The sequence below is a fragment of the Scyliorhinus torazame genome, chromosome 5, assembly GCF_047496885.1.
Source record: "Scyliorhinus torazame isolate Kashiwa2021f chromosome 5, sScyTor2.1, whole genome shotgun sequence".
NCBI classification, from domain to species: Eukaryota; Metazoa; Chordata; class Chondrichthyes; order Carcharhiniformes; family Scyliorhinidae; genus Scyliorhinus; species Scyliorhinus torazame.
The window spans coordinates 249,194,591-249,216,501 of record NC_092711.1 but is presented as its reverse complement, the minus strand read 5'-3'; the positions used below and the strand labels follow the sequence as shown (position 1 = coordinate 249,216,501).

At 47.8% G+C, this 21,911-nt stretch overlaps 1 protein-coding gene across 1 annotated transcript in view; it reads right to left on the bottom strand.

The window, feature by feature from the left end:
- Positions 1 to 21,911, bottom strand: part of LOC140421027 (ATP-binding cassette sub-family C member 5-like) — a 347,909-nt gene that overhangs the window by 45,101 nt on the left and 280,897 nt on the right. The window contains exons 23-26 of the mRNA XM_072505322.1: positions 17,727 to 17,816; positions 14,455 to 14,644; positions 7,739 to 7,898; positions 7,484 to 7,562 (exon numbers count right to left, since the gene is read on the bottom strand). Coding sequence (XP_072361423.1) covers positions 7,484 to 7,562; positions 7,739 to 7,898; positions 14,455 to 14,644; positions 17,727 to 17,816 — 519 coding nt within the window. The remainder of the gene's footprint in view (positions 1 to 7,483; positions 7,563 to 7,738; positions 7,899 to 14,454; positions 14,645 to 17,726; positions 17,817 to 21,911) is intronic.

Below are 21,911 nucleotides of genomic sequence, written 5' to 3'. Positions count from 1 at the left end.
TAGCACAGTTCTCAATGAGTTTGACTCCCTGCTAATCTAAATGTAGTAACTCAGTCTGACTGAACCAGCCTTGCTCTAAGCCACGTGCTGGGGTGTGATGCTGAGGATACACCCTGTCTCACTCTGTTGATGTTGGTCTGTGGAAAGAGGCAGGGTCTGAGTGCCTCATCCCTTTTATAGTGAGATACCACCCCTGAGTATCCTGACTGCTCATTGGCCGCGTCCTATTCTATGTGTTCATTAGCTGCATGTTTGTATATCATGACAGCGTTTATTTTGAACTTGTGTTTTTTTTATGTTGCCTTTGGTGTTATTAAGGGGCGAGAGTTAGCTCTAAGGGAAACAATACTTCGCACTGATCTACTTTTACTTTGTCCATTCAGTAAATGATGAAGCCTATTACCTGAGAATTCACCAAGGGCTCATGCTTTATTCCTTAGCACTAGCTCCTGACTGCAGGATTCATGCCCTGTATTTAAATGCACCCTCCCAGAGACTGCTCCCCGCATTCTCCCCCTCCCCTTCACATTTTCCTCCCTCCCTCTCCCCCTGCATTATAATTCATCTGCCATGTGTCTGTCCATTCCACCAGACTGGAAGTCTCTTGAAGTATATCATTACCCTCCTCACAGTTCACAATGCTTTGAAACTGTGCCGTACACCCAGGTCATGGTTATTGGTACAAATCAAGGAAAGCAGTTGTCCCTTCATACATCACACCCCAGTCAGAAGTAAACCTTTCCGTAATTCCTGTTTTAATAGGCTTGAATTAAATAATTAAACTGTTGAATAAGGAAATTCAAGCTATGCTAAAGACTAATGTTTCAAAATCCACATGACTTGAAATAAAATCTCTACTGGCACTAATATTTTTCACTTAAAAAGTATAGTTTTACTGATGTTTGGGGACTAAAATGATTAATACATCGGAAATCAAAGTAATAGTAGATTTAGAAATGATACGGCCAACACATTTACTTCGAACTGCTGCACCGCAAAACCACTGATTCAACGTCCTTGTTAGCTCGAGTCCTGAGCTGGCCTACGGCAGATTGTGAACCAACAAAAGAGAAAAAAACCTACCTGACCTTGTCCTCACCAATTAACCTTGCCCTCACAGATCCACCTGTCACAGATGCATCTGTCAATGACAGTTTTGGAAGGAGTGAGCACTGCACAGTCTTTGTGGATGAAGTTCCATTTTCATCACATTGAGGACATCGTTCATCAGACCTTGCAGAACCACTACCAATCTACATCAGATAGATTCCAAACAGATCCGCAGCTCAAAGTCGAGCATCCATGAGGAACTGTGGCCCATTAGCTACAGCAGAATTGTATCTCACCACAATCTGTAACCTCATGGCCTCACTCTGCCATTACCATTAAGCCAGGGGATCAACCATAGTTCAATGAAGAGTGCAGGAGAGCATGCTAGGATGGGCATACCTAAAAATGCGATGCCAAGCTGATGAAGCTACAACACAAGGATGTGATCGCACTAGAAAGGGTGCAGAGAAGATTCACCAGGATGTTGTTTGGGCTGGAGCGTTTCAGCTATGAAGAGAGGTTGGTTAGACGGGGTTGTTTTTCTTACAACATAGAAGGCTGAGGAGGGGGAGGCTGCTGATTGAGGTGGACAAAATTATGAGGGCTATAGATAGGGTGGATAGGAAGAAACCTTTCCTCTTAGTACAGGAGTCAATAATCAAGGGCACAGACTTCAGGATTTAGAGGGGATTTGAGCAAAAACATATTAACTGTGAGAGCCGTGGGAATTTGGAACTCACTGCCTAAAAGGGTGGTAGAGGTGGGAACCCTCACAAGATTTAAGAAGCATTTAGATGAGCACTTGAAACGCCACATCATACAACTATGGACCAAGTGCTGGAAAATGGGATTAGAATAGATAGGCGCTTGATAATCGGTGCAGACACAATGGGCTGAAGGCCCTCCTTCTGTGCTGTAGAACTCTATGGCTTTATGACAAGACAAATATGTGTGCCAATCAATGGGACAGGTAAAGCTAAACAATCCCAGAACCAATGGCTCAGATCAATGTTTTTCAGTCTTACATTAGTCATGAATGGTGGATAGTGAAACAATTAACTGGTAGAGGAGGCTCCACAAACATGCCCATTCTGCCAGGGGCTGAAGTATTTGTACCCATCTCCAGCTAGAAGTGCTGAGTGGATGATCCATTTGGGCCTCCTCCTGAGGGACATCATAGATGCTCTGGCCAATGTGATTCACTTCATGTGATATCAAGAAGCAGCTGAAGGCACTGGGTGCAGTAAAGTTATGGGCCCTGACAAAATCCTGGTAGTAGTACTGCCAGCGGTAATAGTGCTCTGGAACTCGCCGGACATCTAGCCAAGCTTTTCCAGGAAAGCTACAAGCAGGCATCCACCTGACAACGTGGAAAGGGCCCAGATATAACTAACAAAACAGGACACACCAAATCTGCCCATACCACCCCATCTACTCTCATTCATTCGCAAAGTGATGGAAGGAGTCATTGACAGTGCTGTCAAGTGACACTAAGGAATAACCTGCTCACTGTTGCTGTTTGAATTCCGCCAGGACCATTCGTCCTCAGACCTCACTACAGCCGTGGTCAAATATGGAAAAAGTGGAATTCAAGAGGTAAGGTGATAGTGACTGTCCTTAACATCAAGACGGCTTTTGATCAAGTGCAGTCTCAAGTCGGCCTGGCAAAATTTTATTCAATTGCAAATGTGCGGGAAGGTGGGGGATGCAGGGTAAATCTCCACTGCTTGGAGTTACAACAAGCACTAAAGATTATTATGGATTCTTGGCAATTATTTTAGCCCCAGGAAATCTCTGCAGGAGGTCCTCAGACTAGTCTCCGAGACCCAACCATCTTCAGCTGCTTCATCAAATGATATTTCCTACAATATAGGATCGAAAATATAGATGTTCGCTGATGATTGGTGTTCAGTGCAAATCACAACTTAGGGTGACCAGACATCACAGTTTGGCAGGAACAATCCCTGTTTTCAATGAACAACTCAATACACCAACAGTTGTTTCCAAATTGCTCAAATATCCAGGTTTTCAGCTGTGCTGAGGCCCCTCCCATTTAACTCACTCATCATATTCAATTTACTGTCAACAAAAACAAAAGACTCCTCGTGCTGCACTGCACCCTAGGAATCGGACCAGCTCCACTCTGTATTCATCTGCAATTTGGTAACGGCTGTCATCATTGTTGTGCAGCAGATCCTGCCATGGCTCACCCAACATGTGTGGCACAGTGGCCAGCACTGCTGCATCACAGTGCCAGGGACCCGGGTTCAATTCTGGCCTTGGGTGACTGTGTGGAGTTTGCACATATGCACATCACTGGTCAGATCAGTTCCTTGGAGATCGGGCCACTATTTTGAAAGAGTGCCCAATCTCTTAGAGTGCGTACCGCTAGTCCACCCATGCACAATGTCACCCCTTCCCCCTGACCCCCCCCCACCCCCATACACACATCAGCATTACCCACCAAGTGATGTCACTCAGCTATGGGATTGTGAAGGCCCCCATTTTCAGGCTTTCCCATGCCTCCTCTTGGGCCCCACCTCTTCCAGGACACCAACCTTCACCCCCACCCAACATTCCAGAGGCCCCTTCATACCCACCCTGCACCCCCACCCTCCTTTCATGGGCATGGCTCCCCCAGGCCCTGACCCTTGGCAGTGCCACCCTGGCACCTGACACTGCCACATTGGCAGTGTGCTTGTCAGCTTTGCAGTGCCACCTGGTCACTTTAGTGGGGGCTATGGGGGCACCCTGCCCCATTCCTGACCACTCTGGGATCTCCTATGGTCCAGGAGACCCCTGTGAGCTGTTCTGCCTGGTACAGGTTTCCTGTGTGGGTCAGTACTAAATGGCGCCCTGATGTGGACTCTCTGGAGTGGCCATTATTGGCCCAGAGCACGGGCGATCCCGTGTCGGCCAATAGACTGTTTCAGATTGCTGGGCCTGATTAATGGATTATGTGGCTTGGTCAGGTTTTTCTCTGGAATGTTCCTTACTCTGTGAGTATTGCTTTTAATTTCAGTTTGATTGAGAAGTTAGAGGGCCACAGCCCTGATCTCTCTCTTGCCTGATGGGCTCTGTCTAAAGGTTCAAAGTAAAGATGTTTCTCTCTCGGCAGTCAGATTGAACTGCAAGGAAGTTCAGTCCAGCAACAGTTGCAGGCAGGGCCAGGTGTTTAAAGTACCCTCTTTAAAATCTGTGAGGAGAATTTTGTTTTTCCTCACTAAAGCTAGGGGACATTATATGATGGAGTTGGAAACAAATAAGAATTACACAGGCCTGAGGTGGATTCTGACTGAAGGCCCAGGTTAATAAAAGTGAAAGTAACTTCCCAGAGGGAATCCCACAGTCTGAGGATTGGGACTGGATGTTTCAGCCAGAAGATTCTTGTTAGCCATCCAACTGGTGGTTCTCAATCACTCTCCATCCTGGAAGGACAGTCAGCTGAAAAAACAACTTCTACATCCAAAGCAAGGCCACTCATCTTCCATTTCACATTGATCCCCCCCCCCAAACCACTGTGTGTGTGTATGTCTTGTGTGTGTTTATGTAGAGAGTTGGATGGTAAAAATGGGGAATAGTAGATTAGCTGGTTGTTATTTTATTGTAATATACTAAATGGCACCTTGATATCGACTCCCTGGAGAGGCCATTAGATGCCCGGAGCACGGGAGATCCCGTGAAGGCCAATAAACTGTTTCAGATTGCTGGGCCTCATTAATGGATCGTGTGGGTTGGTCAGGTTTTTCTCTGGAAAGTTCCTTACTCTGTGAGTTTTGCTTTTAATTTCAGTTTGATTGAGAAGTGCATGTCTTATCTCTATTGTTGTTAGAACTAAACAGTTGTGTTTTACTTAAAAAAAGGAAGGCAAATGATACGTTTGCCTTCATTGCAAGATGATTTGAGCACAGGAGAAAGGACAGCAGCTGTACAGGATCTTGGTGAGACCACGTGGGGCGGGATTCTCCAATAATTGGGTTATCTCCCCACGCCTGCGAAAAATCACTCGCAAATCACTCTGGACTTACCTGGAGTAAGTCCAGGGTGATTCTGTGATTTGCAGGGGGCTAGCAGGGCCCTGGAGTTCTCCTCGCAGCTCCGGTTGCTGATACGGGGCCCTGCACTTCCGGTCGGGAGTCCGCGCATGCGCACAGCGGCGGCCTGTGTCGGTCGCCCCGCACGAGATAGCCGACCCACACCGTGGACGGTACCAAGAAGATAGGCCCCCTCCCAGATCGCGCGCCCGCGGATCGGTGGATCCACATCGATAACCTGTCCGTCCTGGAGGCCCCCCCCCGGTGAACAATCCCCCTGCCCCCCACCAGGGCGGCCGCGGACTGAGTCCGCAGCTGTCACGCCGAGTGTCCGCTGGGTGGAACCATGAGACAACTATGCCGGCGGGAACTCAGCCAGCTGCACTTAGAGAATTGCCGCGGGGGCCTTTTTCAATGGCCCCCGACCGGCGGCCGTTGACCGCCCGCACCCGATGCCGGCGATTCTCCGGTGACCGGAGAATCGCGGGAACGGCGTCGGACCCGATCTCGGCAATTTCGGAGCAGAGGCTCGGAGAATCCCGCCCCACATTTGGAGTATTGTGTGCAGTTTCTGTCTCCTGACCTAAGAAAGGATATATTTGCCGTAGAGGGAGTGTAAAGCAAAGGTTCACCACACTGATTTGGAGGAGGATGGGATTGTCATGAGGAGAGATTGGGGCCAGAATTCTCCGGCCGTTGGGATTCTCTGTTTCTGCTGGTGTCCACGGGTTTCCCGGCGTCGTGGGTTCGCTTAAATGGGAAATCCCACTGACAAGCAGTGGGAGTAGAGAATCCTGCCGCCAGTGAACGGCGCGCAACCGAGAAACATGTGGTCGGGGGATGGGAGAATCTGGCCCTGGGTTGACTGGGCCTGCATTCACTGGAGTTTAGAAGAATAAGAAGGTGTGTAATTGAAGCGTATAAAATTCTGACATGACTGGACAGACTGAATGCAGAGATGATGTTCCCCCTGGTTGGGTTGGCCGAGAACAAGGTGTTAGAGCCTGAGGATACAGGTCGAGCATTTAGGGTTGAGATGAAGAAGGATTTTTTTCACTCAGTCAGTGGTGAAAACATAGAAGGGTGTGGATGCCAAATCACTGATATATATAAAAAGAAAATAGATTTTTCGACACTGAAGACGTTGTGTGGGGAGAGCGAGGGAGTATGGTTGTTGAGATAAAGGATCGACCATGATCACATTGAATGTCGGAGCAGGTCGAGGGGCCGAATGGTCTACTTCAGCTCCTATGTTCTATATTTGTATGCTGCAAAAAGTAGTGCTCTTCTGGAATTAGGAATGTTGCAGTAACGTGTATCCTGCTGCAGAAAGGGAACAGGCCAAACAGTGGAATTCAGAATCCTACCTAATCAATGGAATAAAATGAGAATGCCTGCTATTCAAATGAAGAAAGCAGGCAAAGTCCAGCTTATCAATGGTGTTCATCAAATTTGAAAAATTATATTTCGACAGGAGTGTGGTGAATGTATTGCTGTAACAATTCACCATGTACATATCTGTATTACGCTGTTGCCCATGTGGGCTCCACCTATGGACCATTGTAAGGTATTACCTATGATGTAGCATGTTGGGGCCTGTGTGGGCTCCGCCCCTGGCTCCACCCCTTGAGGGGAAGTATAAGAGCAGTCGACCTGTAGGCGGCTCCCACTAACAGATCAGTCGCAGGCAGGCACTGTTCGAGTTGATTAAAGCCACAGTTTACTTCTACTCCTGGTTTTGTGTGAATTGATGGTCTCATCAAGGAGTTAAATCACAAGTGACATCACAGGGAAGAGTCATCCAAGTCTTTTTTTCACAAAACCCAGACAAAATATTCCTTCAAATGTCCCAGTTGCTAATTTGCTTGTGATATAAATACATCTTACCACAAAATATTATGTGATGAGACTTACCATAAACAACTTGTTACCATCATTAAAGTTATCCTGACAGTCTCACTATAGAGCAATGCTTCCTCTCACTTACGTTTGCTCTGCACGGCCTGCTAGTTGCACTGTAAGGTTATGTTAAGATTGACATACAGCTACACATGCATATATCTTAAAAGAAGTAGTGGTTCTGCATGGCTTGTTCCCATTTCGGATTGTTGCGTAGCTATTGCTATAGAGTTATTTTTTAAATTATACCTCTTTTGGGAAATCTTTCTCTACTAAAGGTGCTCTACAAATATAGTACAGGCACTTGATAAATGAATCATATTTCTTGCTTCCTATTTTTGTTGTAGTAGTTGAATATGTTGTATTGTGTCTGTGATGTGATAAGGCAGTTTTCTAATAACACATGGTTATGAGTTACACTATCAGAAGTGATACAATGGCACATATACATGTAATGCAAACAAAATGTTACTGGTCATTCATATTTAACTAGTACTTACACTTTCTTTCATGTGAGCTCTTCCTAATGCATCCCAAATTTGAGCATCAGTGTACTGATTGTAGGGGTCAAGGTTTGACCTGAAAGTAAACACAGAAACATACTAATCTCCTTATGTATTCATGGTTAATATCGTTGTGATGCTACTCCTAAGTCTAGACTTCAGACATGTGAAGATTTTTCTTACATATGGAATGATTTACATTTGTGTCTTGTGCCAAGATTTGTAGTGTCCTTAGTTAAATTCGATGCATACCTGACTGTCCCAACAAAGAGCACAGGTTCCTGTGGAATAATGGATAGCTTCTTTCGCAGGTCATCTAATCCAATGTCACTAATCTTCACACCATCTATCGTAATAGAACCATTGCAAATTTCTACCAGTCGGAACAGCGTCACTCCCAGGGATGATTTCCCTGTGTATAAAACATGACACAAATTAAATTGGTACTTAGTATTCATCTTCTTCCCTCAAGTTGCTTTCCATTCATAAAATAATTCAACCGTCACATAATCCACTCCGGTTAAACGTGGAATGATGTAATAGTTGTAGTGGAACGTTTGAGGGCATCAATTTTCTCCTCTCTTCCCACATGTTGGAATTATTCTTCCATTGGATGGTGTTCCATATAGAAATGCAACAGAAAAAACACAAAACTTTCATTCTTGTTTCAACAACAGACAGCACTGGTTCCTAACATACTGACCAGGTTGGGAGTCATGTTGTGAAGTGGTAGAGCTATTTCCCCAAATGCTTCAGTTGTTAAAGGTACTTCTTAAACTGACTTCCGGGTGCGGCGATGACCAGCTAAGTCGCACGTTTCGGCAGCTCCCGGTGGAATGGACTTTTGGGCTCTTGATAGGAGCCCCAACGGCAATTTGAACGGCAAAAAACACTGTGCGGTAATCCAGAAGGGAATCCCCCCCTGGACACGGATGGACAAAAGAGAGGAAGGTGGCCGGATTGCGGTGGATCCTCTAGAGCAGCGGCCAGGAAGGCAGGCACAAAGCAAGATGGCTTCGGAAGGAGGCAGTTTAATATGGGGCCCTGACCAACAAGAGTTCCTGCGGCGTTGCGTGGAAGAACTCAAAAAGGAGATGAAGAAGGAGCTGTTGGCCCCGATATTACAAGCGATTGAGGGGCAAAAGGAGGAGCAAAAGACCCAGGAACAGGAGCTTCGGGTCGTGAAGGCAAAGGCTGCTGAGAATGAGGACGACATACAGGGCCTGATAGTGAAAACGGAGATGCACGAGGCACAACACAAAAGGTGTGTGGAAAGGCTGGAGGTGCTGGAGAATAATGCGAGGAGGAAGAATTTAAGGATTCTTGGTCTTCCCGAAGGTGTAGAAGGGGCGGACATCGGGGCATATGTGAGCACGATGCTGCACTCGTTAATGGGATTGGAGGCCCCGACGGGTCCGCTGGAGGTGGAGGGAGCCTATCGAGTTATGGCACGAAGACCGAGGGCTGGAGAAATTCCTCGAGCCATAGTGGTGAGATTTCTCCGATATAAGGACAGAGAGATGGTCCTCAGATGGGCAAAGAAAACTCGGAACAGTAGGTGGGAGAACGCGGTGATCCGCGTATATCAAGATTGGAGTGCGGAGGTGGCGAGAAGGAGGGCAAGCTTTAATCGGGCCAAGGCGGTGCTGCACAAACGGAAGATTAAATTTGGAATGCTGCAACCGGCAAGACTGTGGGTCACACATCAAGGGAAACACCACTACTTCGAAACGGCAGATGAGGCGTGGACATTTATTGTCGAGGAGAAACTGGAGTGAGCGGGCCATAAAAAGAACGTTTGGGACAAAGTGGGGGGGGTGAATATGTGGGATGAAGGGGGGGGAAAAGAGGGAAGAGATGACTTCCCAAGTTGTTAATCCTGCGACCCTGTAACTTTTCTCTCTTCCCCATGTCGTGGCGGAGGGAGGATGAGGAGCTGAGGGCGCCGGCCATTGGGGGCGGGGCCAAAAGGGAAGCGCGGGCTTTGTTCCCGTGCTATAGTAATCACGGCGGGAACAGGGAAGCAGGAAGGAGGGGGCCCTGCACAGTGTGAGCCGAGATCACCGGGGGAAGCCGGGGTCGGCCAGAGTTTGCTGACTTCTGGGAGCAACATGGGGGGTGCAATTACGCTAGTTTGGGAACTAGCGGGGGGGGGGGGGTTCACTGGGTTGCTGCTGCTGGGGAGAAGGGGGAGCTGGTATGGGGGGGGTGGTCGGGGCGGGGGGGCGCCGCTTGGGGGAGATACGGCTACGTGGGAACCGGGTGAGGAGCTGGATTGGAAAAGGAGATGGCGAGTCGTCAAGGGGGGGGGTAAAGAGCCCCCCAACCCGGTTGATCAGGTGGAATGTGAGAGGGCTGAATGGGCCGATTAAGAGGGCACGGGTACTCGCACACCTAAAGAAACTTAAGGCAGATGTGGTTATGCTTCAGGAGACGCTGATAGACCAGGTCAGACTACGCAAAGGATGGGTGGGGCAGGTGTTTCATTCGGGGCTAGACGCAAAAAACAGGGGGGTGGCCATACTAGTGGGGAAGCGGGTAATGTTTGAGGCAAAGTCTATAGTGGCGGATAGTGGGGGCAGATACGTGATGGTGAGTGGTAAATTGCAAGGGGAGGCGGTGGTATTAGTGAACGTGTATGCCCCGAACTGGGATGATGCCAACTTTATGAGGCGTATGTTAGGACGAATCCCGGACCTAGAAGTGGGGAAGTTGATAATGGGTGGAGATTTTAATACGGTGCTGGACCCAGGGCTGGACAGATCGAGGTCCAGGACCGGAAGAAGGCCGGCTGCAGCTAGGATGCTTAAGGACTTTATGGAGCAGATGGGAGGAGTAGACCCCTGGAGATTTAGTAGACCTAGGAGTAAGGAGTTTTCGTTTTTCTCCTATGTCCACAAAGTTTATTCACGGATAGACTTTTTTGTTCTGGGAAGGGCACTGATCCCAAAGGTGACGGGGACGGAGTACACGGCTATAGCCATTTCGGATCATGCTCCACATTGGGTGGACCTGGAGATAGGGGAAGAAAAACAACAGCGTCCACCCTGGAGAATGGACATGGGATTATTGGCAGATGAGGGGGTGTGCTTAAGGGTGAGGGGGTGTGTTGAAAGGTACTTGGAACTCAATGATAATGGGGAGGTACAGGTGGGAGTGGTCTGGGAGGCGCTGAAGGCAGTGGTTAGAGGGGAGCTGATATCTATTAGGGCACATAAAGGAAAGCAGGAGGGTAGGGAAAGGGAGCGGTTGTTGAAAGAACTTCTGAGGGTGGACAGACAATATGCGGAGGCACCGGAGGAGGGACTGTACAGGGAAAGGCAAAGGCTACATGTAGAATTTGACTTGTTGACTACAGGTAATGCAGAGGCACAATGGAGGAAGGCACAGGGTGTACAGTACGAATATGGGGAGAAGGCGAGCAGGTTGCTGGCCCACCAACTGAGGAAAAGGGGAGCAGCGAGGGAGATAGGGGGCGTGAGAGATGAGGAGGGAGAGATGGAGCGGGGAGCGGAGAGAGTGAATGGAGTGTTCAAGGCATTTTACGAAAGATTATATGAAGCTCAGCCCCCGGATGGGAAGGAGAGAATGATGTGCTTTCTGGATCAGCTGGAATTTCCCAAGGTGGAGGAGCAGGTGAGGGTGGGACTGGGAGCACAGATTGAGATGGAGGAAGTGGTGAAAGGGATTGGGAGTATGCAGGCAGGGAAGGCCCCGGGACCAGACGGATTCCCAGTTGAATTCTATAGGAAATATATGGACTTGCTGGCCCCGCTACTAATGAGAACCTTTAATGAGGCAAGGGAAAGGGGGCAGTTGCCCCCGACTATGTCAGAGGCAACGATATCGCTCCTCCTAAAGAAGGAAAAAGACCCGCTGCAATGCGGGTCCTACAGGCCCATTTCCCTCCTGAATGTGGACGCTAAGATTCTGGCCAAGGTAATGGCAATGAGGATAGAGGATTGTGTCCCGGGGGTGGTTCATGAGGACCAAACTGGGTTTGTGAAGGGGAGACAGCTGAACACAAATATACGGAGGCTGCTAGGGGTAATGATGATGCCCCCACCAGAGGGGGAAGCGGAGATAGTGGTGGCGATGGATGCCGAGAAAGCATTTGATAGAGTGGAGTGGGATTATTTGTGGGAGGTGCTGAGGAGATTTGGTTTTGGGGATGGGTATATCAGGTGGCTACAGTTGCTGTATAGGGCCCCGATGGTGAGAGTGGTCACGAATGGACAGGGGTCTGACTATTTTCGGCTCCATAGAGGGACGAGGCAGGGATGTCCTCTGTCCCCGTTATTGTTTGCACTGGCGATTGAACCCCTGGCCATAGCATTGAGGGGTTCCAGGAAGTGGAGGGGAGTACTCAGGGGGGAAGAAGAACACCGGGTATCTCTGTATGCGGATGATTTGTTGCTATATGTGGCGGACCCAGCGGAGGGGATGCCAGAGATAATGCGGATACTTGGGGAGTTTGGGGACTTTTCAGGGTACAAACTGAACATGGGGAAAAGTGAGTTGTTTGTGGTGCATCCAGGGGAGCAGAGCAGAGAGATAGAGGATTTACCATTGAGGAAGGTAACAAGGGACTTCCGGTACTTGGGGATCCAGATAGCCAAGAATTGGGGTACATTACACAGGCTTAACTTAACGCGGTTGGTGGAACAGATGGAGGAGGACTTTAAGAGATGGGACACGGTATCCCTGTCATTGGCAGGTAGGGTGCAGGCGGTTAAAATGGTGGTCCTCCCGAGATTCCTTTTTGTGTTTCAGTGCCTCCCGGTGGTGATCACGAAGGCTTTTTTCAAAAGAATCGAGAAGAGTATTATGAGTTTCGTGTGGGCTGGGAAGACCCCGAGAGTGAGGAGGGGATTCTTGCAGCGTAGTAGGGACAGGGGGGGGCTGGCACTACCGAGCCTAAGTGAGTACTACTGGGCCGCCAATGTTTCAATGGTGTGTAAGCGGATGGGAGAAGGGGAGGGAGCGGCGTGGAAGAGATTGGAGAGGGCGTCCTGTAGGGGGACTAGCCTACAAGCAATGGTGACGGCGCCGTTGCCGTTCTCACCAAAGAAATACACCACAAGCCTGGTGGTGGTGGGTACATTGAAAATTTGGGGGCAGTGGAGACGGCATAGGGGAGGGGCAGGAGCTTCGGTGCGGTCCCCGATAAGAAACAATCATAGGTTCGTTCCGGGGAGAATGGATGGGGGATTTGGAGCATGGCAAAGAGCTGGGGTAGTATAACTGAGAGATCTGTTTGTAGATGGGACGTTTGCGAGTCTGGGAGCGCTGACGGAAAAATATGGGTTGCCCCAAGGGAATGCAGTTCGGTACATGCAATTGAGGGCTTTCGCGAGGCAACAGGTGAGGGAATTCCCACAGCTCCCGACGCAGGAGGTGCAGGATAGAGTGATCTCAGAGACATGGGTGGGGGATGGTAAGGTGTCGGACATATACAGGGAAATGAGGGACGAGGGGAGATCATGGTGGATGAGCTGAAAGGGAAGTGGGAAGGGGAGCTGGGGGAGGAGATTGAGGAGGGGCTGTGGGCTGGTGCCCTACGTAGGGTAAACTCATCATCCTCGTGTGCCAGGCTAAGCCTGACACAATTTAAGGTGTTACATAGGGCGCATATGACTGGAGCACGGCTCAGTAAATTTTTTGGGGTAGAGGATAGGTGTTCGAGATGCTCGAGAGGCCCAGCGAATCACACCCATATGTTCTGGTCATGCCTGGCACTACAGGGGTTCTGGGTGGGGTGGCAAAGGTGCTTTCGAAGGTGGTGGGGGTCCAGGTCGAACCAAGCTGGGGGTTGGCTATATTCAGGGTTGCAGAAGAGCCGGGAGTGCAGGAGGCGAGAGAGGCTGATGTTTTGGCCTTTGCGTCCCTAGTAGCCCGGCGCAGGATATTGTTAATGTGGAAGGAAGCCAAACCCCCGGGTGTGGAGACCTGGATAAACGACATGGCAGGGTTTATAAAGTTAGAACGGATCAAGTTCGTATTAAGGGGTTCGGCTCAAGGGTTCACTAGGCGGTGGCAACCGTTCGTCGACTACCTCACAGAAAGATAGAGGGAATGGAAAAGAAGAAAACAACAGCAGCAACCCGGGGGGGGGGGGATCGAACGGACTCTCAGAGATGTTATTGTATATGTATAATATGTATAGGTAGTTGTAATAGGTAATTGTATATTGGATTGTTGGATTGTATTTTTGGAGAGTATTTATTTTGGACAAGGCAGTTGCCATTCAGTTTTGTTTTTGTTTTTGTTTATATATTATTTATTTATTTGTTTAAAACTGGCCACTGTTATTTATATTGCTTTATTGTTGTGTAAAAGAAACACTACGTACTGTTATGTTTGGCCAAAAATCTTGAATAAAATATATATATTTAAACTTTGCACACAAAATGTATACATGTAAGAATTTACATTGCTTCATTCAAATAATTGAATAACTCAGGTTTTTAAACACAAAGTTTGAATTAACAAGTGTGGACTGCATATTAAATGATGTAATGGGTTGTCATGAGACAAGCTACATGATTGATCCATCACAGTGCATTATCAGTGGAGCGGTACATTTTACATTGTAATTATACATGAATATGAAATACATATACAATGAGTATCATTGGCAAAGATAGAAAAGAAAACAAGTAGTTATGTGTGACTTCCTACTCTGGAGATTAATAATTGGGTGAAATTCCAATTTAAAATGGTAAGAATGGGCTCTCTGCTCCTAACATCCATCACCAAAATATTTTTTCAGGACTCAAAACCTCTGCTTTCATGTTAGAATCAGATTATCGACTTGGTCACATTAAAATATTTAACTTTTGATAATTTAATTAGAGATACATTATTTCATATAAATAACAGCTTTTGAAAGCACCTAGCAACCTCTTCACGTAATTTCAATATTCTTCAAAGTAATTCATAACTACTAGAAAACAGAACATATATACCTGATCCTGTTCTTCCTACAATTCCAATCTTTTCCCTAGGCTTGACGGTAAATGTAACTTTCTTAAGCACAAGTGGTAAGTTATCACGGTAACACATTTCCACTTCATCAAACTCAATTTGTCCTTCTTGAGGCCAATCGGGGGGAGGTGCTGTCTCTGGAATATGTGATGGTGCTTCTGATTCCAAATTCTGAATGTGATGCAGAATATAAAAGATAATATTAAATTGTAACAGTAATATGGCAGTGAAACGATAAAGTCCTTTGTTCACAAAAGATGGTGGGACAGCTGTCTTAAGTTGAATACTGTCCTAATTAAAATGCAGTTTCTTTCCCGTGATATCATGAATGAGGAGGTGTGTATGGGTACAAAACAGGAAACAAGGCAAGACATGGTCATCAAACTGAAACAGAACTCTATTTGCCCTCCACAGATGCTGCCTGACCTGCCAAGTGTTTCTAGAATTTTCTGTTTTTGTTTAAGGCATCGAGGGGCTGCACAATCATATCATATAAATTCTCTATCAAGATTGTGTCATACTTTGGTAGAAAGTAATTCCATGTTGAGTTAGTCAATTAACAAATCACTTCTTACAGGCTTCTGAGTGGGCAGCGTAGATTATTCTGTGTGAAAGGAACCCTAAGATTAGTTCATGAGGTAAAATACATGGGAACAGTGGTTATGATTTGATAACTGCGTGGGTTTCCTCCGGATGCTCCAGTTTCCTCCCACAGTCCAAAGATGTGCAGGTTAGGTTGATTGGCCATGTTAAATTGCCACAGTGTCCAAAAAGGTTAGTTGGGGTTATGGAGATAGTGTGGGACTTAGTTGGGGTGCTCCTTCGGAGGGTCGATAGGCTGAATGGCCTCCTTCTGCACTGTAGGGTTTCTATGACTTCTAATTGTAATATACTATTAACAGACAAACAGTCTAAGAGACAAGTAACATTGAAATGAATAATGATTAAAAGATATGACTAGTGAGGGAGGGGGGAGAGGGGAGGGGGGGAGAGGGGAGGAGGAGAGGGGAGGGGAGGGGGAGGGGAGGGAGGGAGGGGGAGCGGGAGGGGACGGGGAGAGAGGGAGGGGGAGGGGAGGAAGGGGGAAAGGGGTGGGGGAAGGGGGGAGGGGAGGGAGAGGGGAAGAGGGAGGAGATGGGGAGGGGGAGGGGAGGGGGAGGGGGAGGGAGAGGGAAAAAAAAATACGAGTAGTATTCGATCAAGGGCTGAAAACCAGTGGTCCTTCCAGCATACGGTTATAATTAGGCCAGTAGAGGATAGAGAGGTATAGATGTAAGAATAGCATCTGATGTCTTGGGTTTTAGCCTAGGATTGGGGAATTTAACATACCTCATAAGTGGTATAGCCTCCACGAGTCACCTACTAGTCCCATGTCGCTGAACTCACAAGGACTTGGCAAATCCTGAGCGGCAGTATGTCTGCTGAGTCCAGGTTTGCCAGAATCCCAAATAGTTTTTGTGGTGTCCAGCAGGCTGTCCAGATATACAATGTAGCTTAGACACCTGAGCTTTCTCTTAATATTTGAACCCGTTACAAAGAGGTCCAACAGTGCTTTCCTGGGACATCCCAGGACACCTCCTTCACTCCACTCCTTAACGGCCCGGATTACAAGTCACATCTCAATTTGTGGCCTGTGGGTGTAGATTTGCTGCAATGATTGACATAGGAGACGCCATTGACATACAATGACAAACCTCATTCCACAAACTTTGACAGCGCTAGCATTTGAGTGCGTGTGGTAGGATATCCTGGCATTTATGCCAAAAGACAGCCTTCACCTTAGATTTTCATCCACTATTTGTTTTATTTGATCAATAAATTCTAGCACAGTGATTAGCACTGTTGCTTCATGGCTCCAGGGTCTCAGGTTTGAATCCTGGCTTGGGTCACTGTCAGTGTGGAGTCTGCATGTACTCCCCGTGTCTGCATGGGGTTGCTCCCGGTGCTCCGGTTTCCTCCCACAGTCCAAAGATGTGCAGGTTAAGTGGATTGGCCATGATAAATTGACCTTAGTGTCCAAAAAGGTTGGGTAGGGTTACTGGGTTGCGGGGATAGGGTGAAGGTGTGGGCTTAATAGGGTGTTCTTTCCAGGGGCTTGTGCAGACCCGATGGGCTGAATGGCCTCCTTCTGCACTGTAACTTCTATGATTCTATGATTGATTTCATCAAACAAAACTACTTTTCAAAATCTCAGCCACATGTTCCATGGGGCTAGTTTGTTCTGTGTTTTCAAAGGTGATGAAATGGGTCACAGCTGAGCAAACACTTTTAGGAGACCAATAAGATAGTTCAAGATAGTAAGTATGAAGATTTAAAAGAAAAGTAACCAGAGGCAAACAGCTGCAACAACTGCAAATACAAAAGAATGATGGCAAAGTCCTACGGTGTCCATGATCAAGTAACGAAGAATGAATGATTGCCTCATTATGACAGGATTAAGATTTTAATAAAGCTCTTTGATCCAGGCTTTCCTGCACACTGTCCCACATCTTAGATCCACATGGTTTTGATAGTACAGATTATCATAGAATGTACAGTGCAGAAGGAGGCCATTCGGCCCATCGAGTCTGCACCGGCTCCTGGTAAGAGCGCCCTACCCAAGGTCAACACCTCCACCCTATCCCCATAACCCAGTAACCCCACCCAACACTAAGGGCAATTTTGGACACTAAGGGCAATTTATCATGGCCAATCCACCTAACCTGCACATCTTTGGACTGTGGGAGGAAACCGGAGCACCCGGAGGAAACCCACGCACACACGGGGAGGACGTGCAGACTCCACACAGACAGTGACCCAAGCCGGAATCAAACCTGGGACCCTGGAGCTGTGAAGCAATTGTGCTATCCACAATGCTACCGTGATGCCCTGACTGGAACTGAGGTACAGCAGCCTGTATTTGATGAGATTTTAAAAAAAAATTTGTTCACAGGATATGACATCGTTGGCTGGGCCTGCATTTATTGCCCATCCCTGAGGGCATTTAAGAGCCAACCACACTGCTGTGGATCTGGAGTCACATGTAGGCCAGACCAGGTAAGGACGGCAGATTTCCTTCCCTAAAGGACATATAAAGAATATTTGATTTGAAACTTAACACCGTGAAACATGTAAGTATTCAAATATTTCACACACTAGCAGTTATCTAAAACTAGTATTTCCATTTCAAATAAGTTTTACAACTAAGATTTAAGCCGTAAATGATTGAAAAAGTGTAAATATGATCTGAGATGCGATCAGTTACAAAACTCACCATTATGTAATGCCTGATCCTTTCTACAGATGTGAATCTGGCCTCTGATTCTGATGCTAAGCGGACCGTAAATTGAAAAAGTCCTGTCAGCTGATCGATAAAAACAAGAAGGGATGAAAGGATATTCTTATGGAAGAAAATATTCAGGACATAAATATATATTTTGTTAGCTAAAAGGCACAAAAATAATTCAGAGATATAGGAAGCAGTTCGCTGAAGTGAAAATTATGATCTAAAAAAGAATGTAAAAGCACTTTAGTCAGTACAGAAGTGTCTTGCTGCAATACATTATGCTGTGACATGCTTAAGGCAGAGGAGATCTGTAACCTCAGCACCTCAAGTGATAAGCGCCTAATTTCAGTTGTGCCGGAGGACAACATCTCCTTTTTGAATTGAGGAAGGTGAAAGGTTGAGACCCGTGAAGCAGGATATTAAATTGATAAGGAAAACTGATGTTAACTCAGTATTAATAGATGGCCCGAAGCTTTTATTTTAAAAGCCTGCAGATTGTAGTAGATGGGGAACTCTAAACAAGGTAAGCTATTTATGTTTTTTGGAATATTGGATTTATGTTCATGGCAAAGATTGATTTTGAGTGGAAGACCATATAAAGTTACTGGGGTCAAGGTGAACTTGGGGACAGAAATTGGGGTTATGGAAACTGCAGCGACAATTAATGTGGTTGCCTCAAATCTAAGGCTTGGAGATTTTTTATGAAAATATATTTTTATTCAACAAGTTGCCGGACAACGTAACGGTCCCTTCCCTACCTCCCCCCACTTCCCCAGCAGCTAGTCACGAACAGGTCTTTGAAGATGGCAGTGATTTGATTTATTGTCGCATGTACCGAAGTACAGTGAAAAGTATTTTTCTGCAGCCAAGGGAATGTACACAGGACGTACATAGTAGACAAAAAAGAATAATCGACTGAGTACATTGACAAATGGTACATTGACAAACAGTGATTGGATCTGCTTCCACCTGGACTACAACCCTTCCTCCGACCCATCGATGGCAAATTTGATCTTTTCTAGCCTTAGGAATTCCGCCAGGGCGGCCAGCCAGTCTGAGGTCTTGGGCGGCGCTGCAGATCTCCATCCAAGTAGGAGTTGCCGATGGGTTAAACGGAAAGCGAAGGCCAGGATGCAGGCCCCCCTCCCCTCGAGGGTTCTGGTTGTTCTGACACCTTGGAAGACGACCACTAACGGGCATGGCTCCACCTTAACCCCCACATGGCCTTGAAGAAAATGATCCAGAATCCAGTCCAGTCTTGGGCAGGACCAGGACATGTGGGTGTAGTTGACCAGACCCCCCTGACATTCCTCACATCTGTCTTCTATCCTGGGAAGAACCTGCTCGTGTGTGTTCTGGTCAGGTGTGCCTTGTGTACCACCTTCAGTTGCATCAGGCTCAGCCTCATGCATGAGATGGTGGAGTTCATTCTGTGCAAGGTCTTGCTCCAGAGTCCTCCCCCTAGCTGGAGGCCTAATTCTTCCTCCCACCTCCTTCTTGTTTCGTCCAGTGGGGCCCTTACTTTCTCTAGGAGTCGTCCATATATGTTCGCACACTTTCCTTCCCCTAACTCGTTCTGATATCAGTTGTCCAGCAGGGTGTGTCTGGGTAACTGGTGGAACAATGGGGCCTCCTTGCGGAGGAAGTCCTGTATCTGAAGGTACCGGAGCTCGTTCCCTTTCGGGAACTGGAGCTGCTCTGTTAGTTCCCCCATAGTTGCCACTCTGCCGTCTACGTACAAGTCTCTGACCCTCAACACACCTTCCTCCCTTCTCCAGGTTTTATAAGTGGTGTCCATTCTGGCCGGGATGAATCTGTGTTTTTCGCAGCTACGAGTCTTTTAGCTTGAAATGGTGCCTAAGCTGGTTCCAGGCTCTCATGAAACTACCACCACCGTGCTCACCGAGTACTTGGCTGGGGGAATGGGAGTGGAGCAGTGACCAGTGCCTGTCGAGATGTCCCATCACAGGAAGCTGCTTCCATCTGAACTCATTCCGGCCCTGGCTCCCCCAGACACCCCTGCACCTTTTCCACATTTGCTGCCCAGTTTGAGAACAGGAGGTTTGGAAGAGCGCTGCCCTCTATGCAGGACAGATTTACAGACGCTGGGGTTCTTTCCCACCCACATGAAGGCTGAGATTTGGAGAGGAACCTTGATTGGACATTCATCTTTATCATCTGCACGCTCCCATTTTTATAAAAGGTTTCCCGTGACCGGCGGAGCTGGTGCACTGCTTTCCCAGTGGAGAGCAGTTCGAGTTCCATTTGCAATTTGTCCTCTCTGCTCGCAGCTCCATGGTCGGGGCCGTAGAGTACCTCTGATCAATTTAGTATGGAGTCGATCAGCTGCTGCCTGGTCGCCTTCTCCCCCCCCTGTCTCTGTAAGCTATTATCTCAGCCCTGATCACTGCCTTCAGTGCACCCCAGGATGTGATGGGAGCGACCTCCCTGTTTTGGTTGTAACTTATGTACCTGTCAATGGCTAGTGCCATCCTTTCACAGAACACCTTTGCAGGGTGGAGGGCTGTGTCCAGCCTCCACAGAGACGCTGGGCCCGTCTCGTCTCCAACCTCACATCCACGTACTATGGAGTGTGGTCGGAGATTACAATTGCGGTCGAGTAGGTAGCACTGTTGCTTCACAGCTCCAGGGTCCCAGATTCGATTCCCGGCTTGGGTCACTGTCTGTGTGGAGTCTGCACTTTCTCCCTTGTCTGCGTGGGTTTCCTCCAGGTGCTCCGGTTTCCTCTCACAAGTCCCAAAAGATGTGTTGGTAGGTGAATTGAATATTCTGAATTCTCCCTCTGTGTATCCGAACAGGCGCCGGAATGCGGCGACGAGGGGCTTTTTACAGTAACTTCATTGCAGTGTTAATGTAAGCCTATTGTGACAATAAAGATTATTATTATTATTATTATTCCGCTCCCACTATCCTTGAAGCACCACATTCCCAACTGTGAAGAAGATGGCCTGAAAGAAGAAGGAGAACTCCTTCTCCCCTGGGTGTGTGAATTTCCATGGGTCCACTGCCCCATCTGGTCCATGACAGTGTTTAATTCCTTCACCATGTTTAATCTTTGCCCGACTTGGGGTTGGATTTGTCTGTCAGTGAGTCCTGTATGCAGTTAAAGCCCCCTCCCATGATGAATCGGTGTGAGTCCATGTTGGGGATTTCTGTCATGGTTTCCTTCATGAACATAGAACACAGAGTGCAGAAGGAGGCCATTCGGCCCATCGAGTCTGCACCCACCCACTTAAGCCCTCACTTCCACCCTATCCCCGTAACCCAATAACCCCTCCTAACCTTTTTGACTAAGGACAATTTACCATGGCCAATCCACCTACCCTGCACGTCTTTGGGCTGTGGGAGGAAACCGGAGCACCCGGAGGAAACCCACGCAGACAAGGGGAGAACGTGCAGACTCCGCACAGACAGTGACCCAGCGGGGAATCAAACCTGGGACCCTGGCGCTGTGAAGCCACAGTGCTATCCACTTGTGCTGCCGTGCTGCCCTAATTTTGATGAATTTTGCATCACCCCAGTTGGGAGCGTATATGTTTGCAAGGACCACTAGTGCCCCTTCCAGGACACTGCTAACCATGATGAACCATCCCCCTTAGTCCGTAATTGTCCTCGTCGCTGTAATTGCTGTCCTCTTATTGAGAAGCATCGCCACCCCCTTGCCCTCATGCCGTATCAGGAATGGTAGGTCTGTCCCACCCAGCTCTTTCTTACCCACAGTCGGTCCTTCTCCCTCAGGTGACTCTCCTGGAGGAAGACCATGTCGGCTCCGACATTTCAGATGGGCAAAGACTCCGTATCTTTTTACCGGGCTGTTACTCCTGACATTCCAGGTGATTATTCTGATGAGACATTTCTACCCCCCTTCCTTCCTGCTGGGTAACCCATACTTACGTTGTGGATGCACCCCTGCACTCCGGGATTTCCCTTTAATTGGGGGCCATCCAAGATGGCCGGTGTCACCATACCCACCATCTGGTTTAGCCCCTGCACTCCAGGGTTTCCTTTTGCCCGGGGCCGACCAAGATGGCTGCCATCATTGTATACGCCATGTGGATGTTCCCCTGCACTCCGGGGGGCCCCGTTGTTTGGGGGCCCTCCAAGATGGCTGTTTCCGTTGGCATCATGTGTGACCTGTCGTAGCCAGCGTTC